We start from the raw sequence: 18,453 nt of genomic DNA, 5'->3' as shown, positions 1-18,453 counted from the left end.
CACTCACACACACTCACACACACACACTCACACAGGAAGCTGTTGTTTGGCGTTTCTCCATAGCGCAGGTATCTCAAAATAGGATCCAACTGCGTGATTCTGTGATGCATGATGACATCATCAGGCAGATTACTCAAGAGCAGAGAATGTGGGATGAGGGATGTGGGAAACGCACAAAAGAGCACGACGGGACTAAGAGGATGGAATAGGGGCTGGAAATTCACACTCACTCCAGTTTTCCATGAGTGCACATGTATTTTCCTTCCATTTTATGAGCACTTCCTCCTTCATGAAGAGTGAATCAAAGACAGCACTTGTCGGTGGTAAATTAAGGCAGGAGGTTATACATTTAGATTTTGGAGTATAAAAAAAATCCCCAAAAATAATCCCTTGTGTTTGTGTGCGACTCCGCAAATATTTCCAAACAAAACGACTAGTAGACGTTAAACCCTTGACTATATTGAGTTGCGTTTGATTAACAAGTTGAGCCAATATAAACCAGAAACCAATGCAAGTGATTTCTTTTTCTTAGTTTTCTCAGCAAAGTTTTACTGTACAAGATGTCAATCCATTACAGAACACACACACACGTATTCACATCTCGAAGCAGATTCTCTTATTATTGACTGGATGGATGGAGGTTAGTTGGTGTTTTTGGGCAGGAGGTGAAAATCAGTCAAAACATGTTTTTTGTTTTCTCATGTAATCCTTAAAAACATTGCTTTTTCCAGTAATTTGTCATTTCCAAACCAACTTTTTCAGAGTACAGATATGCATTCAGTATCACGCAAAACAAAGAGAAGCATTTTTCCTGAAGAAAGCTTGAAATGACGATCAGAATGAATGCCTGTTTGTTTTCGTAATTCATCAGTATTGTGATGAAATCCCCTTGTGGATGGCACGTCCACTGAAATCATATCCTTGATTGGATGTGATCTGGGTCCAAATCCTAAATAATACAAGCTACATATAATGATTAATAGCAGCATTGATATAATATGATGGTGTATTAATGGTATGAGTGGCGTTTTATATTAATTGAAGTGTATAAGCTTTATCGACATTAGTGTTCTTGTTTAGCTTATGTTTCTCACAAGGGTGAGACAGTATTCTTTACTATTCAAATATTGTAATTGTATGATTATTGTAAATTCTATTGTTTATAAATTTTACAAAATGCCTGAATTTGGGATCGTTTTGAAAACCTTACAATTTGGCCGATGCACATGGAAACGTTAAACTGGTGAACTCTGTTTAGTATCTTTCTTCTCCAGCAAAGTAACAATGAGGCTCCAAAAGATCAAGCCTCCGGCTGTAATCTGTAGGGCTTTTGGGTTAGTTGCTGCAAAGCTCATGACCTTCTAGTCATCCACTCATTCTCTGCTGTAGATGTAAAACAGATCCAGTCGATGAACTGGGATAATCCTGCATCTGTGCTAATGAGAGTGTAAATCTATTTGTGTGTCACATGCCAGAGAAAAGAAGAGGCCACCACGATGCACAGAATCTGGTGGTCCTCACAATTTGGCATTAACAGGGCATTTAAATCACTTAAAAAAAAAAAAAAAAATCCTCTGACTGGAATAGATTTTATGTGTGTTTAATGTTTATGGTGTGTTTGTGTTTTACGCGTTGCTATCCGAGCGTGTGTGTGGCACAGGAAAGGGTGTGACGGGAACGCTTTTTTGTTCAGAAAAAAGGGTATAGTGAAGGTTCAGAGAACTCGGCGACTGTTGTGGGATGCGGTAAAACACCCTTATCACTGTCAGAGTCCCGAGCCACCACAACAAACACCCAGCCATATGCGGGCCTGTCGGGATGCCACCCAGTGCCAAGGGTGTTGGTGTCAACCAGGGTGCTACCGACAGTCTTGAGGACACCAGAAGAAAAGGCAGAGTGACGAGTCCAACGGCAACAAACAAAACCACATAAGAATATGTTTGCCGTAGTGAAAAAAAACAAAAAAAACAAGCAATACTGATGTATGTTACCACTCTTTTTAAAACAGCGACTTCAATGTTTTGATTCCAGAGGTAAATGAAAGACTATAATTATGTTGTATGAATGATGTTAAAAAACCCCAAAAAAGGCCCACGAAAGAGCTTTTGGTTGGAGTTACTTCTGAAACACAGTAAATGAAAGTGCTCTACCTTGTTTGAGACATCCAACTACCTTATCCTCTATCCCACTTTATCCAACTTAATGATCCGATTCCAGGTGACTATGAGGGGAAGGCTTCCAGGTCATGCCGGGGCAAATGCAAAAAGAAAAGTAATCACACGCACTCACGTTTCCACCTCCACACAATTTTTGAGTAATTCACCTCAATACAATAACTATGATTTAAAAAAAAAAAAAAAATTTGCAATGAATAAGAACACTTGAAGACTGAGATTTAATAAAAACATCACTTGTTCTGTCAGCCGATAAAGCATTTTCAAGTAGTTAATTGGACAAGTTTTGTGAGTGAATCACAATAGCTGTAAAAGCGCAGTCCACAGAAGTAGAACAAACCATTCATGTACAGGGGACACCGTGCAAACTCTACACAGAAAGGCCTCCAAGCCAGGTTTCAAACCGGGGAAAACTTCTGGCTGCGAGGCAAGAATGCTAACCACTGCACCACTATGTGATCCCGTTTTTAATACTCATTTCGGGGGGAAAAAAAGGATTTTGAAACGCGTATTTGTTTTCGGTGTCTCCGCGTCTCCCATCTTTGGCTGAAACGTGAGGTCGACAGAGGAGAGATGACGACGCAGTCACTTGAAATCCAAAACATTTGGGATGGGTAAGATAGTGGAATTGGCGAATGTGTAGCATGTAGTCAAAGAGCAGGAAATGGAGGTGGAGCCAGATAGATGGGAGACGGAAGAAGAGAGGTGGAGGGGATCTGTCTATAAGCGCAGTGATGCGGCACAGAGTGTGCTGGTGATGACTCAGCTGGCTCTCCATATAGCTACCAATCACTCTCCTCCCCCCCCCCCCCCCTCACTCTCCCACTCTCTCTCTCTTTCCAGTTCACTCTCACTCTTGTTCTCTGACTCTTTTTAGCGTACAGATCTAATTGGCTGATGATTACTTACCATACTGGTGCACGGATGATGACAAATCTCTGGCTAACATTTCTTCCACAGCACCTCACTTCCTTAGCCTGCGACTCCCCGTGATGGACACAAGCAGCGACTGTGTCGTCGTCGGCGCTTGCTTAGAATAGCTTGGCCTTGTTGCACGAGCTTATTGGATATTGTTAGTTTTTGCTGTTAACCTTGTCATTGATTGTTTTGATTTATTCTCAAGCTCAGAAATGTGGGTTATCAGCTTAAAGTCTTGGATTGAAGAGGCAGGACAGCAATCAGTTTGCTCCTATTAATGCTTTCAATCCAAGTATTGGATTATTAATCCATACACACATTTATACTGTAGTTTTCAAGTCCACAAAACACAGTTTTATTCTGAGACTTATTTCATGCATGTGTATTACAACATATTAGAAAAGCTTCAAGATTGTGATTAAGTTTGTTGCGGTTTCTTGTGTACATGTAAACACAATCTTTTGTCTCCCCTGCTCTGTGCACGTCTCACCTCCACCCGTCTTTGTCCCTCTCCTCCTTCCACCCCCCCCCCCCCCCCCCCCCCCCGCCTCTGTTCCCTTTCTGTCTGTTTTTCTGTCCGTGTGGCTCCTCCTCCTCCTCTTTTTGTGGAATGTGGTGTTGAATATCATCCTTCTCATGCAACTGTGATACTTCCTCCTCTGTCGGCCACGCCGCACGCTCACCTTACCTGCTCCGGCTCCATTAAGTCTCGCCTCCACAATCACCCCCAGCGGCACAGTGGACCCCCCCCCCCCCCCCCCCTCCCCCTTTTTTTTTTGCCACCCTATCGTCTCACATCCGTCTCTCTTTCTCTCCTCTTCCCTCTCTGGGTCAACATGCGTACTCAACCGTTACCCCTCCTTTTTTGTTGTTGTTGTTTTGTTTGAAGGCATGTATGCAGTAGTGACGTTAAGATAGATAATGTGGGTTATGTTGCAGTGCACTTGCACTAAGTGTAGCAAGTATCTCATGCAGACAGACTGAAACGTAGACCTCCGTGCGCCCTCACTGACACACTCGTATCGAATATCGACGAAAACTTGTCCGGTTGCCACATATCAGAATCTTAAAGCGAGCATGTTGACTGTTGTCCATATCCGGTGGTGGAGAACGATCCCATCTGCTCCCAGCTATTGGGTATTGCTTTGTGACTATGATCCCCCCCCCCCCCCCCCCCCCCCCCACCCAACAAGGCATTTGCATCAACAAGATACACAGTGTAGCACTTGGATCATTGAGCTTTTCATCGCACCGGCACTCACACGCAGACTACCGTGCACACGCTCACACATTCACACTCCATTAAGCCAACTCTCGTGCACGTGAGGAAAAACCTCAAAGACCGTAATGGCCGTCTCTCATTTCATTTAATCTGCCTAGAGGAAGGCCAGGAGGCGGCCCACTAGCCCTGATTAATAATAGGCTTTGGAAACACCGGCACTCTCTACCATACACTTGGGCTTCCTGGCTACAAAACACCCCCCCCCACCCCCCCAACCTTCCTGCCACCGCTGCTCTTCAACTTTAAAATCATCTGTAACGAAAACCCCATCATTGAGAATGTGTTTTACAAATTATCCCCAAAACTTTGAGAAATTATTGGTTTTAGGGTGCTCATTTTATTCCCCCTTCTATTTTAAAAACTCTAGAATTACTATATATACAGTATCGTTCCACTTGCAAAACTCTTCTTTCGAGCTCTCTCGCCCTCTTTTTCCCCCGACTTATGTTGTGTTGGGATGATTGAGTGCGACACATTAACCGGCTTAAGGAGTCGGATGGAGGATTTACACGTGTGTTCCCCAGTAAATTTTATCCACACTCCAATAAACCTCACAACGGCACGTCTGCGTGCAGTTTAACATCACAGAATTGTAATTATTCAACTCTTGAACTGTCGCTTGTGTCGTCAGGTGGTCCTGGAATGCATTCTTCAGAAAGACCTCATATACAACAAGGTCAACCCCATCTTCCACCACTGGAGGATCAATGACAAGAAGTTTGGCCTGACCTTCCAGAGTCCCGCTGACGCCCGCGCCTTTGACCGGGGCATTCGCCGGGCCATTGAGGACATCAACCAAGGTGGGGATTTTTATTTTTTGTGTGTGTGTGTGTGTGTGTGTGTGTGCGTCTTATCAAACCAATCTGAGCAGCCCACAGCATTCTTTGACTACCCTCAGCCCGTCCTTCTCTCTCATCCTTTCAACTCAAAATGCTTTATATTCAGCGTGCTCTTAGCTTTTCAATACACGTCAAGCCATGTGGGTGTACGTGTATGAAAGTGACATGCATTCTAGTAGGCGGGCACCCACACACCGTTTTTCTGCTAGTTTATCTCTGGCTTGTAATGGTTGACCTGGCGCCTGTTCGAGGAGAGATGAGTAGCGTTGATTAGCATTGATGACTCCCCTTCATCACCACTTTTACCTGCTCGCTCACCCAAGCGTGACCTCTCTTGTGTTATCTTATCAGTTCCAGCTACCCGGATAAGCTTGGCACTTCCTGTAGAGACTGGCAGTGTGACGCTGCACACAGCCGGTGGCTGATACGGGACAGGATAGGATATTTAGGAACGAGAGGGGCAAGAGGAGACACTCACTGAAAAGCCGGCAACCTGAGATTGGGGCTAAACTTTATTCGGAGGAAACATGACCAGGCTCAGCTTTTGTGTCTTCCTCTCTTGGCAACTAAGTTTGGGATTGGCTAGACGAGTCTAAAAAAAAAAAGAGGCCGTGTTTGTTCTGGCTGTGTACAGTGTCACAGTTATTCTGTTAGTTAAACTGCACATTACTTTGTGTAGAGTTGAGTCTCTTAGTTGAGTTGGCAGCTTTGGGTCTCAATAAGCATTATTTTCCTGTACAGTGCCAGAGGTTGCAAAGTCATCCAATTAGTATGAGAAATGCCAACTCAGCAATCTGCTATCCAGCCCCATATTACACAAGAGGCTTGCTGGCTGGCTGGCTGGCTGGCTGGGTGGCTCGGGAGCTATAATCTCCTTTACTCTCTAGACCTAGGAACCCTGGGGAGCATAGAGGAGGCGCAGCAGAACATATCGTAAAGGCTTATCACCGCTGGGCATCGGTTCCCTCTTGCCCGCAAGCGTTTATCTGAGATTTGTACTTCCTGGGCACAAGTCCACACAGTGTGTGTGTAAAAGTTAATCATAGACAATACTACAAGTAACATAATGCCCAGAAAATATAATGGATTGCTATTAACAGAACATTATGGTGTATTAAAAGTGGAAAATAAAAATGCAACAATCATTTAATGATAAATGTTTTAGGTCCAAAAAAATACTACTGGATTCCCTTCATGCTTCACATACTGGATGAGGGACTAAACTGCGCAAATAACAGCACAGATTGTTAAATACGCTGGTTTGGGACCCCTGTCACGTTGAAACTATTCCTATAATCTTGTACTTATTACTTGAAAAACCAAAACATATATATAGCATGGCACGGAGAGCCACTGTTCTGTGCAAAACTTAAATCTTCACCACTACGAGCGTCATTCCAGTGTAACAGAAAGATACAAAAAAAGAGAAAGGCATTAAGGCTGCACATGTGTTTTCGTGCAACATCCAAGTCAGAAGAAACTCATTGATTAACACATTGGATTATGGGAAGTGGGGAGGGTACATCCCAGAACACAGACATCAAATATTTCACAGATATATTTGGTATTCCAACGTCGCCAATAAACCTAATAAGGATGTTTTTAAGGTTGTTGGACGAAGCCAGAAAGCTTCGGGAAACCTGCACAGGGAGAACATACAAATTCTCCAGCAGTACCCTGGCCCAGACGACGGCCTGGGTGATCTTGATTTATGTTGCGTCTGTCCTTATTAAAAACGGTCTACTCTTTTGTTTGAGGATATTTTCCACTCTCAAGTCAAGCCATTCTGTCGGGGTCTATACCAAATTATGTAATTCACTATATGTGACATTCCTGGGGACAAAACTGTCAAAAATGATGTGGACTTGCCACAGAAAGGCAGTAAAACGCCTCCTGATGTCGTCCTTTGAAGATGTCACCTTGAACTGGGGAGTCGTGTTGCTCATGTGCATCACTATGTCTCATATTTGATCTTTTAATCAATAATATATTGCTGATTATGGTTGATATTTGCTGCATTATCACACTAAATGCACTGTTTTGGAAAAAAAGGTTAACAATCTCTATTATCTTATCTTAGCATTTTGCCTTGACATCGCATAGATTTTGTGCAGTTTGGGCCTTCCCCTAAATGCTGACTCTTTATTTTGAATGTCAGCTGTAGCCAGTGATGGTAGAGTCCCTACTGCCTGTACGTTCCTTCTCTTACTCCCGCTGTCCTCACCTCCCTCTTTTTCTCTTTCTCTCATTCTCTCTCTCTCTCTCTCTCTCCTGGCATTTTCTGTATTCTGCCAGTGTTGTGTAATGCCTCTCCTCAGCGCAGGCAGGCGAGTCCTTCTGTATTCCTGTTGCATCGTTCTGCTGCCGCTGCCGCCACTGCTGCTGGACTGCTGTGTGAATGTGTGTGGGGAGAGAAGAGGCAGAGCGAGAGAATATGTTTTTTGCCCGTGTGTATGTGAGCGCACGTGTGTGTATCAGTCTTGCAGTCCTCTGTTGCCATGGCAACGCCGGGCACATGGCTCAGGCAGCTTCGTGGCCCAGCTCTGCCAGAGTCGTGCTGCAGGAGGCCTCTTTTTCTCAGTAGTGGCGAAATACACACACACACACACACACACACACACACGCACACGCACACGCACACGCACACGCACCTCTTTAGTAAATGTGATTCAGAGACAGACTGACTGACTTATGGACACACAGTGTCTAACACAAGCCCAGTAAATTCTTCTGTCGTCTCAGTGACGAAGATGACATTACCATGTATCTCAGCATTCTCTCGTTAAACACAGACAGGAAGCCTGCTTCCTCAGCGCTTCAAATGAGACCTTGGCGATCCTAATTCAGTGAACCAAGTTATACAAACTCTCTCATGATACACCAGGTACAAACACATTGCATCTCGACATAGTTTAATTCCTGTTTTTGTTTTTGTTTTAGCTTTTTTTTGTCACTGTTTGTTTTAAATCCAAAGACTATATGTTTGAAACAGAAATAGAAGTAATGCCCATGTGAAAAAGCCAATTTAGTATCACAAATCATAATATCAGTGACCTACACTCAACATGTAGCATATCAGCATGACTCCAACACTTTACTTTGTTCATCTTTTTTTTTTTTTTTTTCATAATACAACTGATGACAGTCCTACTTTGATTTTCAGGGGGGGAAAAGTAGGACAAGTAAGAGTCGTGTCGCTAAACTACTGCAGTCTAGCTTATTGGCGACTTTGTTGAGCTGTTCAGTCATCTGTATTTTGGAGAAAATTGAAACTCACTACCTAAAAATATCTGCCAGGTTGTGGCTTGAATCTCTTAAAAAAAAAAAAAAAAAAGCAGCCTGTTAACACTTGCAGCTAAATTTAGAGCAAACACTGTTTAAAAAGTACTATTCAAAATGCTGCTCTGACTCACGATAACCACCGACTGAAGTCAATTCTTTAAATTTGAAAATGACTCGGATTCAGAATACCAAATGTGTCCAAATCTTGAAATATAAACTCTTAACAAAAAGAAGTATGAATATTGCAAAAGTACAGCAATGAAGTTTAAAACCCTTTTTTAATATTTAACATTTTAGCCGAGGTTGATTTGACATGACTTCTGTGTGCCCACGAATACAAGGCAGCTTTCCTTTCCCCCATTAGGTGATGGGCTGACAAAAGGCTTATTGATAATAAAAATTGAAGAGAAAATATTTTATAGAAATATATTCAGATAAAATAGATAGTCTGTATTTGAGTATACACACACAGAGGAAGACATCTAATTGATATGTCTTAAAAGGGGGGCTGGAAGAAGTCCAAATTATCTAATCCTGCCCTTCTCTATTTCAAAAATGCTAACAATGGTTGCAAATGCAAATATCCTGTTGGTCGCCTACAATAAGTAGATGAATGAATCTGTATTGGCTTTCAACATCGAGTGGCAAATTCCTATAAACAAGTCTTTGCATGCTTTTGTTGATCACCTTTATTATTGCAATAATAATGGGGTTATGCTTTTTTACGGTTTTGTAAATTACAAAGTACATGTTCATTTCTTGGACAGAGTGCATAGCATAAATATGCCAATCCCCTAATCTTCCTGCGTTTCTTTCAGGTTGTCGGCCGTTTGGGGAGGGGGACTCTCCAGAGGACGGGCTACCGGTGAGTGAGCTCCAAAACCAAAAGTGTCTGAGCAGATTTTGTATGAGGTGAAAGTGTGTTTTGTGTCTGCAGCAGTGTGTTTGTCTGTAAGGCTTAGAGAAGGGCCTGTTTTGTTTAAACGGAAGGCAGGTCGTGGCTCGAACCCGGGCCACATGTTTGAGGCCTGATGTGTCCCAGCCAGGTGATGACACCTGCCTTTGTTTTTCCACAGTCGTTGTCATCTAGATTTACAGGTGTTAAATCCGTGCCAATCAGACCCTGTGGTGAAGCTGGGCACTGGCCAGCAAATGTGATGGAGCAAAGCATAGTTCTCTCCCCGAATCCAACTGGTTGGCTGTCAGTCTTGTTAGGATTGACGATGATATAATATTGCCCCAGGAGCTGGCTGTTAACAGGCAATTTCAAACACTTTGTGATTTTGATGTTCAATGTCCTGAAGCAACATACTTTGTGGGAGTTTTCAAAACACCACCAGTTGTCTAAGATACCTTCCCGTTTGTTTCCAAGGTGTTTAGCATGGCGATATTTGGTCGACTTGCCACAGATCTTCTGCGCATTCAGGCTGTCTTCGTTGCTTCTGTCTCACCAAGTAACCTCAGACTGTCTCGGTAATGCTGATATCAGCTGTGTGTGGGGTGCACGCCATCTGTTGCAGGATTCCTTGTACTTCTTGTCCCTGAAGATAGGTCTTTACTACTCATTTGGCTACATGCTATAAAATAAATGCGGGACCTTATGATGTCTCCCTAAAGGTATTACAGTAATATTTTTCACTATATTGTACATTACCGATGATCAACTATAACTTTCTGATATCTTAAGTGCACTGAATAACACTGATTATCTGTTGGTCATGAAGTCTTTGGTGGATGGGAAGCAATTGGCAGAAATTGAACACGCCTTCAAAGTTGAAGTGTTAAGAGCCGGAAGGAAAAAAAAAAATGTGTGAGGAGCTGAATCATTATGGTTAGACAACTTGTTCAGAGTATCTTCAAAACTGTAACATTCAGAGGGTAGTGAGGTCCATGGCTTCTTGATGCACGTTCGGTGCGAATGCTGACCAGTGTGGTGTGAGCCAACAGGCCAGTTACAGAAATCTCTGCAGAAGTTAATGAGGATTCGAATAGGAAAGGGTTAGAATACACAGAACAGTTGAAGGTATAACATTTTCTCTTGCATGACGTTGATGACCTGGTCACCACGCATTTCTACTCGGTGAATACAAAGCTGGCCAGACTGTGATTCTTTGGATCACCTTCCTCAGCATCGTTGCATGACACAAATTGATGGAAACTGTTCTCCCTTCAGCAGGATGATGCTTCCTGCCACTAAGCGAACATATTTTAGGAGCGGTGTGAGTAGAACAACCAAGTTTGAGACTTTGATTTTGCAACAGGAACAGATTTTGACATCGATGAGATGCTTTTGGAAAAAAAATAGTCCTGATGCACGGCGGCCCTCCCTTTCAACTCGCAGATTTAAAAGTATCTGCTGGCAACATTTTTGTGTCACATTATGGCTTGAGAGCTCCAGTAAAGTCAAGACTCGAGAGGTCAGGGCTGTTTTGGTGACAAAGGTGGACCTACTCAACGTCAGGCAGGTGGTCAGTCAATGATCAAGATGACCAGTGTGGAAGACCATCGCTCTTCTCAAGGCCGTTGTCACTACCTTTGAGTTGCACGGTGCCTCACACCCTGTGTGATGTGAACCAGAAGAGCGACGGAGGAGGTCGAGCTGCGTTCCTGTGGTGAAGTTCCTCTTTAAAGAATCGGCCCGAACATACAGGAAATCCAATGGCACCACTGTTGCTAGGCAGTGGGAGAGGTGGGGGTGTATGTAGCCAGAGAGGGGTTAGAAGGGGGTGTTCATAAGGTTCAGTGAGCCACCGAGGGTGTCACCATGGTGATTTGGCATCCGAATGTTGCGGTTGGAGACCTGGGCTCCAGAGAAAGAGAAGTGAACCAGAGGCGAGAGCTGCAACTGGAGAACCTAGCAAATACCAACACCCATAAAAATGTGTGACATCAAGTGTGTTGCTTAATGCCTCACCATCAAGTCCAACCACTGTTTGTACAGACCAGGATTGGATTAAAAACCATACTCAAATTGCGTTCAGGCGCTTGTTATTGTCGGGCCTTCTTTACAAGCAGCAGATCTGTGTAGAATAGCTGTGACATTGCGAATAAAACAAATGCCAGTGTCTCATCTGTATGGGAGGTCACCATCAAGCTTTGTTTAGTTCTTTGATTAGACTCAGACGTCTCTGGACATCAAAACTTACTGGAATTCATGACAGCCTTGCATTCTTGTGTGCGTTTGCGCGTGTGCGTGCATTAAAGACGGTCCTCTCCACCCACATCCTGCCCACTGAGGCCGAGCACCCACATGTATGCCCTTCACAAGCTCGCCACATTCTTCTTCTCACTCAGAAAACACACACACACACACACACACACACAAAGCACATGCAACATGTTTTACCCATAAAGAAAAGTGGTTGCACAACACCCTCCTCAGCTGTGATGACCCCCTGCCAGGAATTATGTCCTTCCACCACCAGTCCTTCCGCTTGAAGAAAATAAAACGACACCCCACCACCCCCACCCTTCAGAAATAACATCCGCATCTAATTTAGCACTGGCAGGAAGTTTTCTCTTATCAGTTTTGTACACACAGGTTTTGTGGGTCAGTTGACTTTTACAGCCTCGCTCACAGAGCAGGAATCCTCTGACCGGTTTGAATCACTTCGTCCATGCTCTGAGGTGCTTTATAGAGAGCGACCAAACCAAACCGGAGTAATCGTTTCGAGAAATGAACCCATTTTATGCTAAATAGTCTACTTGCTGTGACTTACAGACACAAAGTGGAAATGATCCGCTCAGCTCACCGTTTGCAATAAGACAGGACGCCTCATTTCCCGAAATGTCAAGACGATCCTTTGATGGACGCACGTCATTGGTTAAAAGTTGCCAGGATGCAGAGAGGAGTAGTGCTCGAGCTTTGTAAAACACATTTTTATGGACACATACTGTTTAGCGTCAGAGCTAAAACAAGCTGTTTTTCTAATAAGCATTGGCATGATGTTTTCCTCTTTAAAGTGTTGTATACACAAGTTTAGTTTTCTGTCCTATAAACCAATCAGAGTGCCATTTTCCATTTCTTAGCACTTTTGAATATTACTTTCAAGTAATATTGTAAAGCTGTAGAAAAGACCACTAAGTAACAAACCGCTCTTTAACCGCTCACCTTGTGTGGAGTATAGAGAAGTACTCTGTGATATCATTCATTATTTATATTGGTCAGCAATGGCGTCGTCGGGCATACCTGTCACACCTCGGAGATGTACGCCGAGATCCAGCTGTTGTCTGATGTTTCAGGTATTTAATCAACTTTGGAGACACGTTTCCTGAAAACAAACTACAAAGACGGCTCCAGCTGCTGGCAGTATATTTGTGTAACGAGGAGAGTGTATGTGAATGCTGTGAGTCACGCATCTGTGGCCCATAATTCTCCCCACCTTCAAAACTAACATGAAAACTTCACTGCAGACCTGGTTTCAGTTATTGAGTGAAGAAATCGCTTCCCCTTTCCTTCTCATATTAATGTGGCACCAATTTGCCCGATGACACACAACTTGAACAGCACTGTCACCGGCAGCCTGATTGGTGCAACTGCTTTATTAGCTGTCTCAATGGCTTGTGTGCTGGACGTTACAGTGACAACTGCATTTACTTAATGCTCGTAGTTTTTGAAACTTGACATTCAAATGGGTACCCTTTTTTTTTTTTTTTTTTACTTTCTCCAGTCGTTTCTTCAAGGCTGCGCGAGTCAAAGTGTGTCAAATGAGGTTTTAGCACAAGGCCCGACCCCAGTCTTCCCCGTCTTGAACCCCTGTGCCTTTTAGGGCGGAAGTGCATGGATCCCTGATGTTGGTGTGGAGCCAGGTTGCCCCTGGCTCCCTCCACAGCCCCCCCCCCCCCCCCCCCCCCCCCTCTTTCTCCCTCTCTCTCTCACCAAGCCACATCTCTAGGGTCAGATCAGCTCCAGATTGGCCCCCACGCATGCCTTTGAATGGTGGGGCTTAGGCAAGCGCTTTAAAAGGAAGCCCAAGTCTGTTTCCCATTTCGCCCCCCCCCACCTCCCCACCTCCCCACCTCTCCACCCCACGCTCCTTTCTCTCTTTCTCTCACATACACACACAGCTGTCATCTGGCTTTTTAAGTTCCGAGCTGCATTTCTCCAGCTGGAGCTGGTTTATGACATTCCCTCGGCAGACTCTTTGGCCTCTCGCTCTCTCTCCGGTTCTCCCCTTCTTTCTCTTTCTCTTTCTCTCTTTCTCTCTCTCTCTCTCTCTCTCTCTCACACACACACACACACAACACATTCTCATTTTTTCCTGCTCTGTTCTTTCTCTGCTCCTCACATTCCCCCTGCAGTCGCTGTGGATGTGTGTTACACCACTTGGTATGTTTAGAGGCAAATAATTCACACACACACACACACACACACACACACACACACACACACACACACACACACACACACACACACACACACACACACACACACACACACACACACACACACACACACACACACACACACACACACCATGTGTTAGCAGTCTGGGAGTGGGGGGGGGGGCAGGCAGGCAAGTGGAGGAGAGCGAGGGGGGTAAAGGGGGGGAAGAAGTCAAAGGAAGCATCTCTTAGCAACCACAGGACAGTAATTACTGTAGCAGCAGCTGGGAGCAAACCAGATTTCCGCTGTGCGTTAAAGCACTGGCGTGGGCTACTTTACACACGGCACTGACTAACCAGAGCCAGCAGCCTCCTCCACACACAGAGAAGAGAGACAGAGAGAAGGAGAAAGGGTGGGAGAAGGAGAAGAGAGGAGGACTAACCCTGCCTTGATGAGGTCGGGATGTGTGTGGGAAAAGAGGGACAGCTCGCCAGTGTGTACAAGGCTTGAATATGCTTGGATGGAACTTGTGTGAAGATGCCTCGGCATGTGTTCATATACACATTTCTGATTCTTTTTTTTTCCCTCCTTCTTCTTCTCCTTCTTCTGATGGATATAAAACAAGAGATTTTTTGGGGGGGGGGAACATTTTTAGACACCAATTAAGTTTTTTGTTACAGGCGAGTCTTTAAATAGTAGATCGGATTAAACCAACAGTCGTTTTGTGTATTTTAATTTCTCTTGCTTGTACAGTCCTCTGTGTGACATGCAAACACACTGGAAGTGGTGAAGTGTTGCAGTGAAATAATGCAGCTCAAAATATTGCGAGGCTCTTAATGTAATAACTGACTATCCTCCTCCGTCTCCCATCACCTCTGCGTGCATGAATCATAAAACCGCCATTGCTTTTTGATTTCCTCGCCATGAAGACTGGAGCTCTTACACCGCTTCTAATTAGATTTTCATTTGACTTCCACAAATTCTTAGACAAACTATTTTCAACGAAATCTGCCACCGGATGTTATTTCTCGACGTCTCACTCTTGTCAATGGCAAGAACTTACAAGTATAGAAGTATTTGACCTCTTTCTTGCAATCACTTTGCACAGTTTCCATATTTATTTATTTCTTTTATGGCTGTTTGAAGAGCTTCTCCTTCTCGGCCTGCATTTGTAGATTTTTGCTTCAGTAAAAAAATGTTTGTGGCAACACATGCAAAGCTGATGGGAACTCTGAGTTCTTAACAGAAGGGCCTTGAGTCATCACCACACAGCACAGTCATTTGGCCAAATCGTGGGTGCAGGGTGCCCCCTGGTGGTTAAACTGAAACACACACGCAGCCAACACACCCCAAGTCAAAGCTGTTTGCAGTGGAGAATGCAGAATTGATTGTAATGCAGAATTCAAGAATGACAAATGCTTAACTTTGCAGCTCTTGTGTGTTCTTGTTGTTTAGCTCTTTTTTTTTTTTAATTGTATAAACTACACTATGACTATTGCTAAAGTCCAGACTACTGACTCTAAAATGTAATTGATGACTACCAGCAGTTTCCACATTTGACATGTTTGCTTTTACAATGTTGCTCTTTTCCTGTGACCTTTTATCTAAGCTTTTTTTTTTTTTTCTTTAGTTACTATGAGATCTATCAACTGCATACTTATGTGTCGTCGTGTGTTTCCAGGTGTGTGACGAGCCTCCTTCTATCTGCACTCCAATGAAAGAGCCCTTCTCTCCTCTGAACAATGTTGTGTCCACCGAGCCGTTCAGGGGCTACTACGTCCGTGCCCAGCCCTTCGACGAGTTCCCGTCGAGTAACCGCCGCTACCTGCCTCCACAGGTTTGTGCCTCCTCTTTTCCACCACACGCACGAGGTTTCATGTTTGGCGTCCGGAGCGTGTGTCGCTCTGTGGCGCAGCGAGGTTTCTGTGCTGAAGAATCCCGCTAATTCTCAATCTCTCCTCCCCCCAATAGTCGACTCGCCGCGTCAGTTTTCGCATGGACGAAGAGGAGATCGTTCGCATCAACCCACGCAAAGACGTACTCATCCGCGGCTACGAGGACTACCGCCACCCGGTCATGTGGAAACAGGAAGCCGATCGCGAGGACCTGGACTTCCCCACCGCCTTTCACAAACTGGACAGTAAGAAGTGCGAGTACCTGTTTCCCGACGGCCCCGGCGGGGATTCCCACTCCGGCCCCGGTATGGGCCTCGGCACAGGTATGGGGCTCGGCCTCGGCAAGGACACGGCCATCAAGACTCAGCCTTCGCCCCTGCTCAAGTCCCAGAAGGGGCGGCGGCGGCGAGAGGACGGCGAGCGATCGCGCTGCATCTACTGCCGGGAGATGTTCAACCACGAGGACAACTGGCGGGGGCAGTGCCAGGACGCCCCCGACCCCATCAAGCAGTGCATCTACAAAGTCAGCTGCATGCTATGTGCCGAGAGCATGCTGTACCACTGCATGTCTGACTCGGAGGGGGACTTCTCAGACCCGTGCTCGTGCGACACGTCCGACGAGCAGTTCTGCCTGCGCTGGCTGGCCCTGGTGGCGCTCTCCTTCATCGCGCCGTGCATGTGCTGCTACCTGCCGCTGCGCGCCTGCCAGCACTGTGGCGAGGCGTGCCGCTGCTGTGGGGGCAAGCACAAGGCCGCGGGGTGACCCGACACCGGACCCTGGGACACCCTCAAAGCTAGCTAACAAAGGAAGTGGATGAAAGCGGAAAATTAAAAGCCGGCATCCTTTTTTCATTCCCCTCTCAGACGGGGTGATATGTTCTTGATCCCCAGCTCTGAGGGCTTTTGGAGATTTCAGTTTGTGTTTGTCGCCGACAAGCAGCAGTGGAGGACAAACCATAATGCTTTGTGGGGGCTCCGAGCACCAAGCTAAAGTTCAGGAGCTTAATCTGAGGTGAAGACATGGAGGAGACGTCATGATTAACAGACTTGGAGATGTTACTACACACACACACACACAGACACACTCACAAACAAACACACGTACACACCTTCTCTCACATCCTCATTCATACATGGGTGAAGCCAGGCCACAACTACCGGAACTCTAGTACAAGTAATGTGCATCTTTATGAAGGAATTTTGTCTTTTGTACAGAGAGCGACAACTTGATGACAAAAAGAAAACACAAGGTATTCTGCGTTGAGAAAAAAAAACCAACCTACTTGCTATTTGAGTATGCTAAAAGGGATATATTCTTGTTTATTTTTTTTTGTTTGTTTTTTTTTTGTGAATCTGCAGTTGGGTAACAGTGGCCTTTCCTTCAATGGCTTAAGCATCTGCTGACATTGTAATTTACTAGACAGAGAAAAGTGCACTGGAATTGTTTTGTTTTTTTTCCCCCCCGGGTTAAAGGTAATCTTCAAATTCTTTTGGTATATTAACCACCATATTTAGTGTAATTTTAACAGGTGAGAGACGTTGCTGTTGGTGGATGTACGGCCAATTTGACCTGTTTTTGTTTGCATCAAATGTTTCCAAGAAAGCGAAAAAGGCGGTGGGTGTGTTTTCGAAGGTACGGCTCTCGGCACAGCTTCTGACATTCATGGAAAAATGAACTCGTCTGTTTGAGGTGAATCAGACCATTTGATTGCATTCCATAACAAAGGTATTGATTCCATGATCACAAGGGAAAGTGAATGGCGACCAATTCGCCATGGCGAGTTCCCCAAAACAGATCCCCACCTCAAGAAATGTGCATATTCAAACCTCTCCAACTATTTAAATTGAAAACCACACATAAGTTGTTGTTTTGTTTTTTTTTCATTTCCTTTGGTGAATCTTTTTTTTTTTTTTTTGTCCAGTTATTTACTGCTGTCGTGAAATTGGTGGTTTTGTTTCTTCATTGTTCTTTTCCTGCTCATTTGTATAATTAGTTTTGAATCAAAGGTTGAAATGTTGCTCAACCAGCAAGTTTTGTTTCAGTTAGGTAAAGGGGTTCCACTGCTATTTGGTCACACGATGAGGCACTTAAAATTAGGTTGTTCTTTCATTGGGAAAACCCTGAGAATTTTGTACACAAATTTTAACTAATTTAACATCTGGTGTTACGATGAGGAGGGGAAAGCCCCGGTTTAAAGCACTGCTCTCCAAGCTTTGGTTGCAGCACCCTCTCCAAATTCCCTCGTCTGTCCCCCTGAATCAGTCGTTTCTTCTGTTTTTTTTGTTTTTGTTTGGTTTTTTTCCCCCTTCCCTGCACATGCTGTTATCACGTTTTCCCTCTGTCCGGTCCATGTCTTCATTTAAACAGGCCCTGGGTGGATGAATGGAAGCATTGTTTTGGGAATTCTGAGTATTTTAGCTTTTTAAAAACATACAGGCGCGTGTTTGTGTTTGTGTGTGTGTGTGTGTGTGTGTGTGTGTGTGTGTGTGTGTGTGTGTGTGTGTGTGTGTGTGTGTGTGTGTGTGTGTGTGTGTGTGTGTGTGTGTGTGTGTGTGTGTGTGTGTGTGTGTGTGTGTGTGTGTGTGTGTGTGTGTGGTGTCACGTCGGGTAACATCGCCACTGACCACACGATAAAAGGGTTTGGACTGCTAACAGTGCCAACCAGCATCATGTTTATCAGCTTCAAAATGAGAAAAGTCCAATGATAAGTACTTTCTTTTTTTTTTTTTTGTAAGC

The 18,453-nt window shown here is 44.6% G+C and overlaps 1 protein-coding gene across 1 annotated transcript in view; it reads left to right on the top strand.

Annotated features, from left to right (window-relative positions):
• Positions 1-18,130, top strand: part of spred1 (sprouty related EVH1 domain containing 1) — a 32,766-nt gene extending 14,636 nt beyond the window's left edge. The window contains exons 3-6 of the mRNA XM_080513144.1: positions 5,006-5,174; positions 9,314-9,360; positions 15,503-15,658; positions 15,793-18,130. Of these exons, the coding sequence (XP_080369270.1) occupies positions 5,006-5,174; positions 9,314-9,360; positions 15,503-15,658; positions 15,793-16,479 (1,059 nt within the window). The 3' untranslated portion in view covers positions 16,480-18,130. The remainder of the gene's footprint in view (positions 1-5,005; positions 5,175-9,313; positions 9,361-15,502; positions 15,659-15,792) is intronic.
• The last annotated feature ends 323 nt before the right edge of the window (positions 18,131-18,453 follow it).

This window comes from Blennius ocellaris, assembly GCF_963422515.1.
Source record: "Blennius ocellaris genome assembly, chromosome: 17".
Classification (NCBI taxonomy): domain Eukaryota; kingdom Metazoa; phylum Chordata; class Actinopteri; order Blenniiformes; family Blenniidae; genus Blennius; species Blennius ocellaris.
The sequence above is the reverse complement of the archived record's forward strand: the minus strand, read 5'-3'. Positions and strand labels throughout refer to the sequence as shown.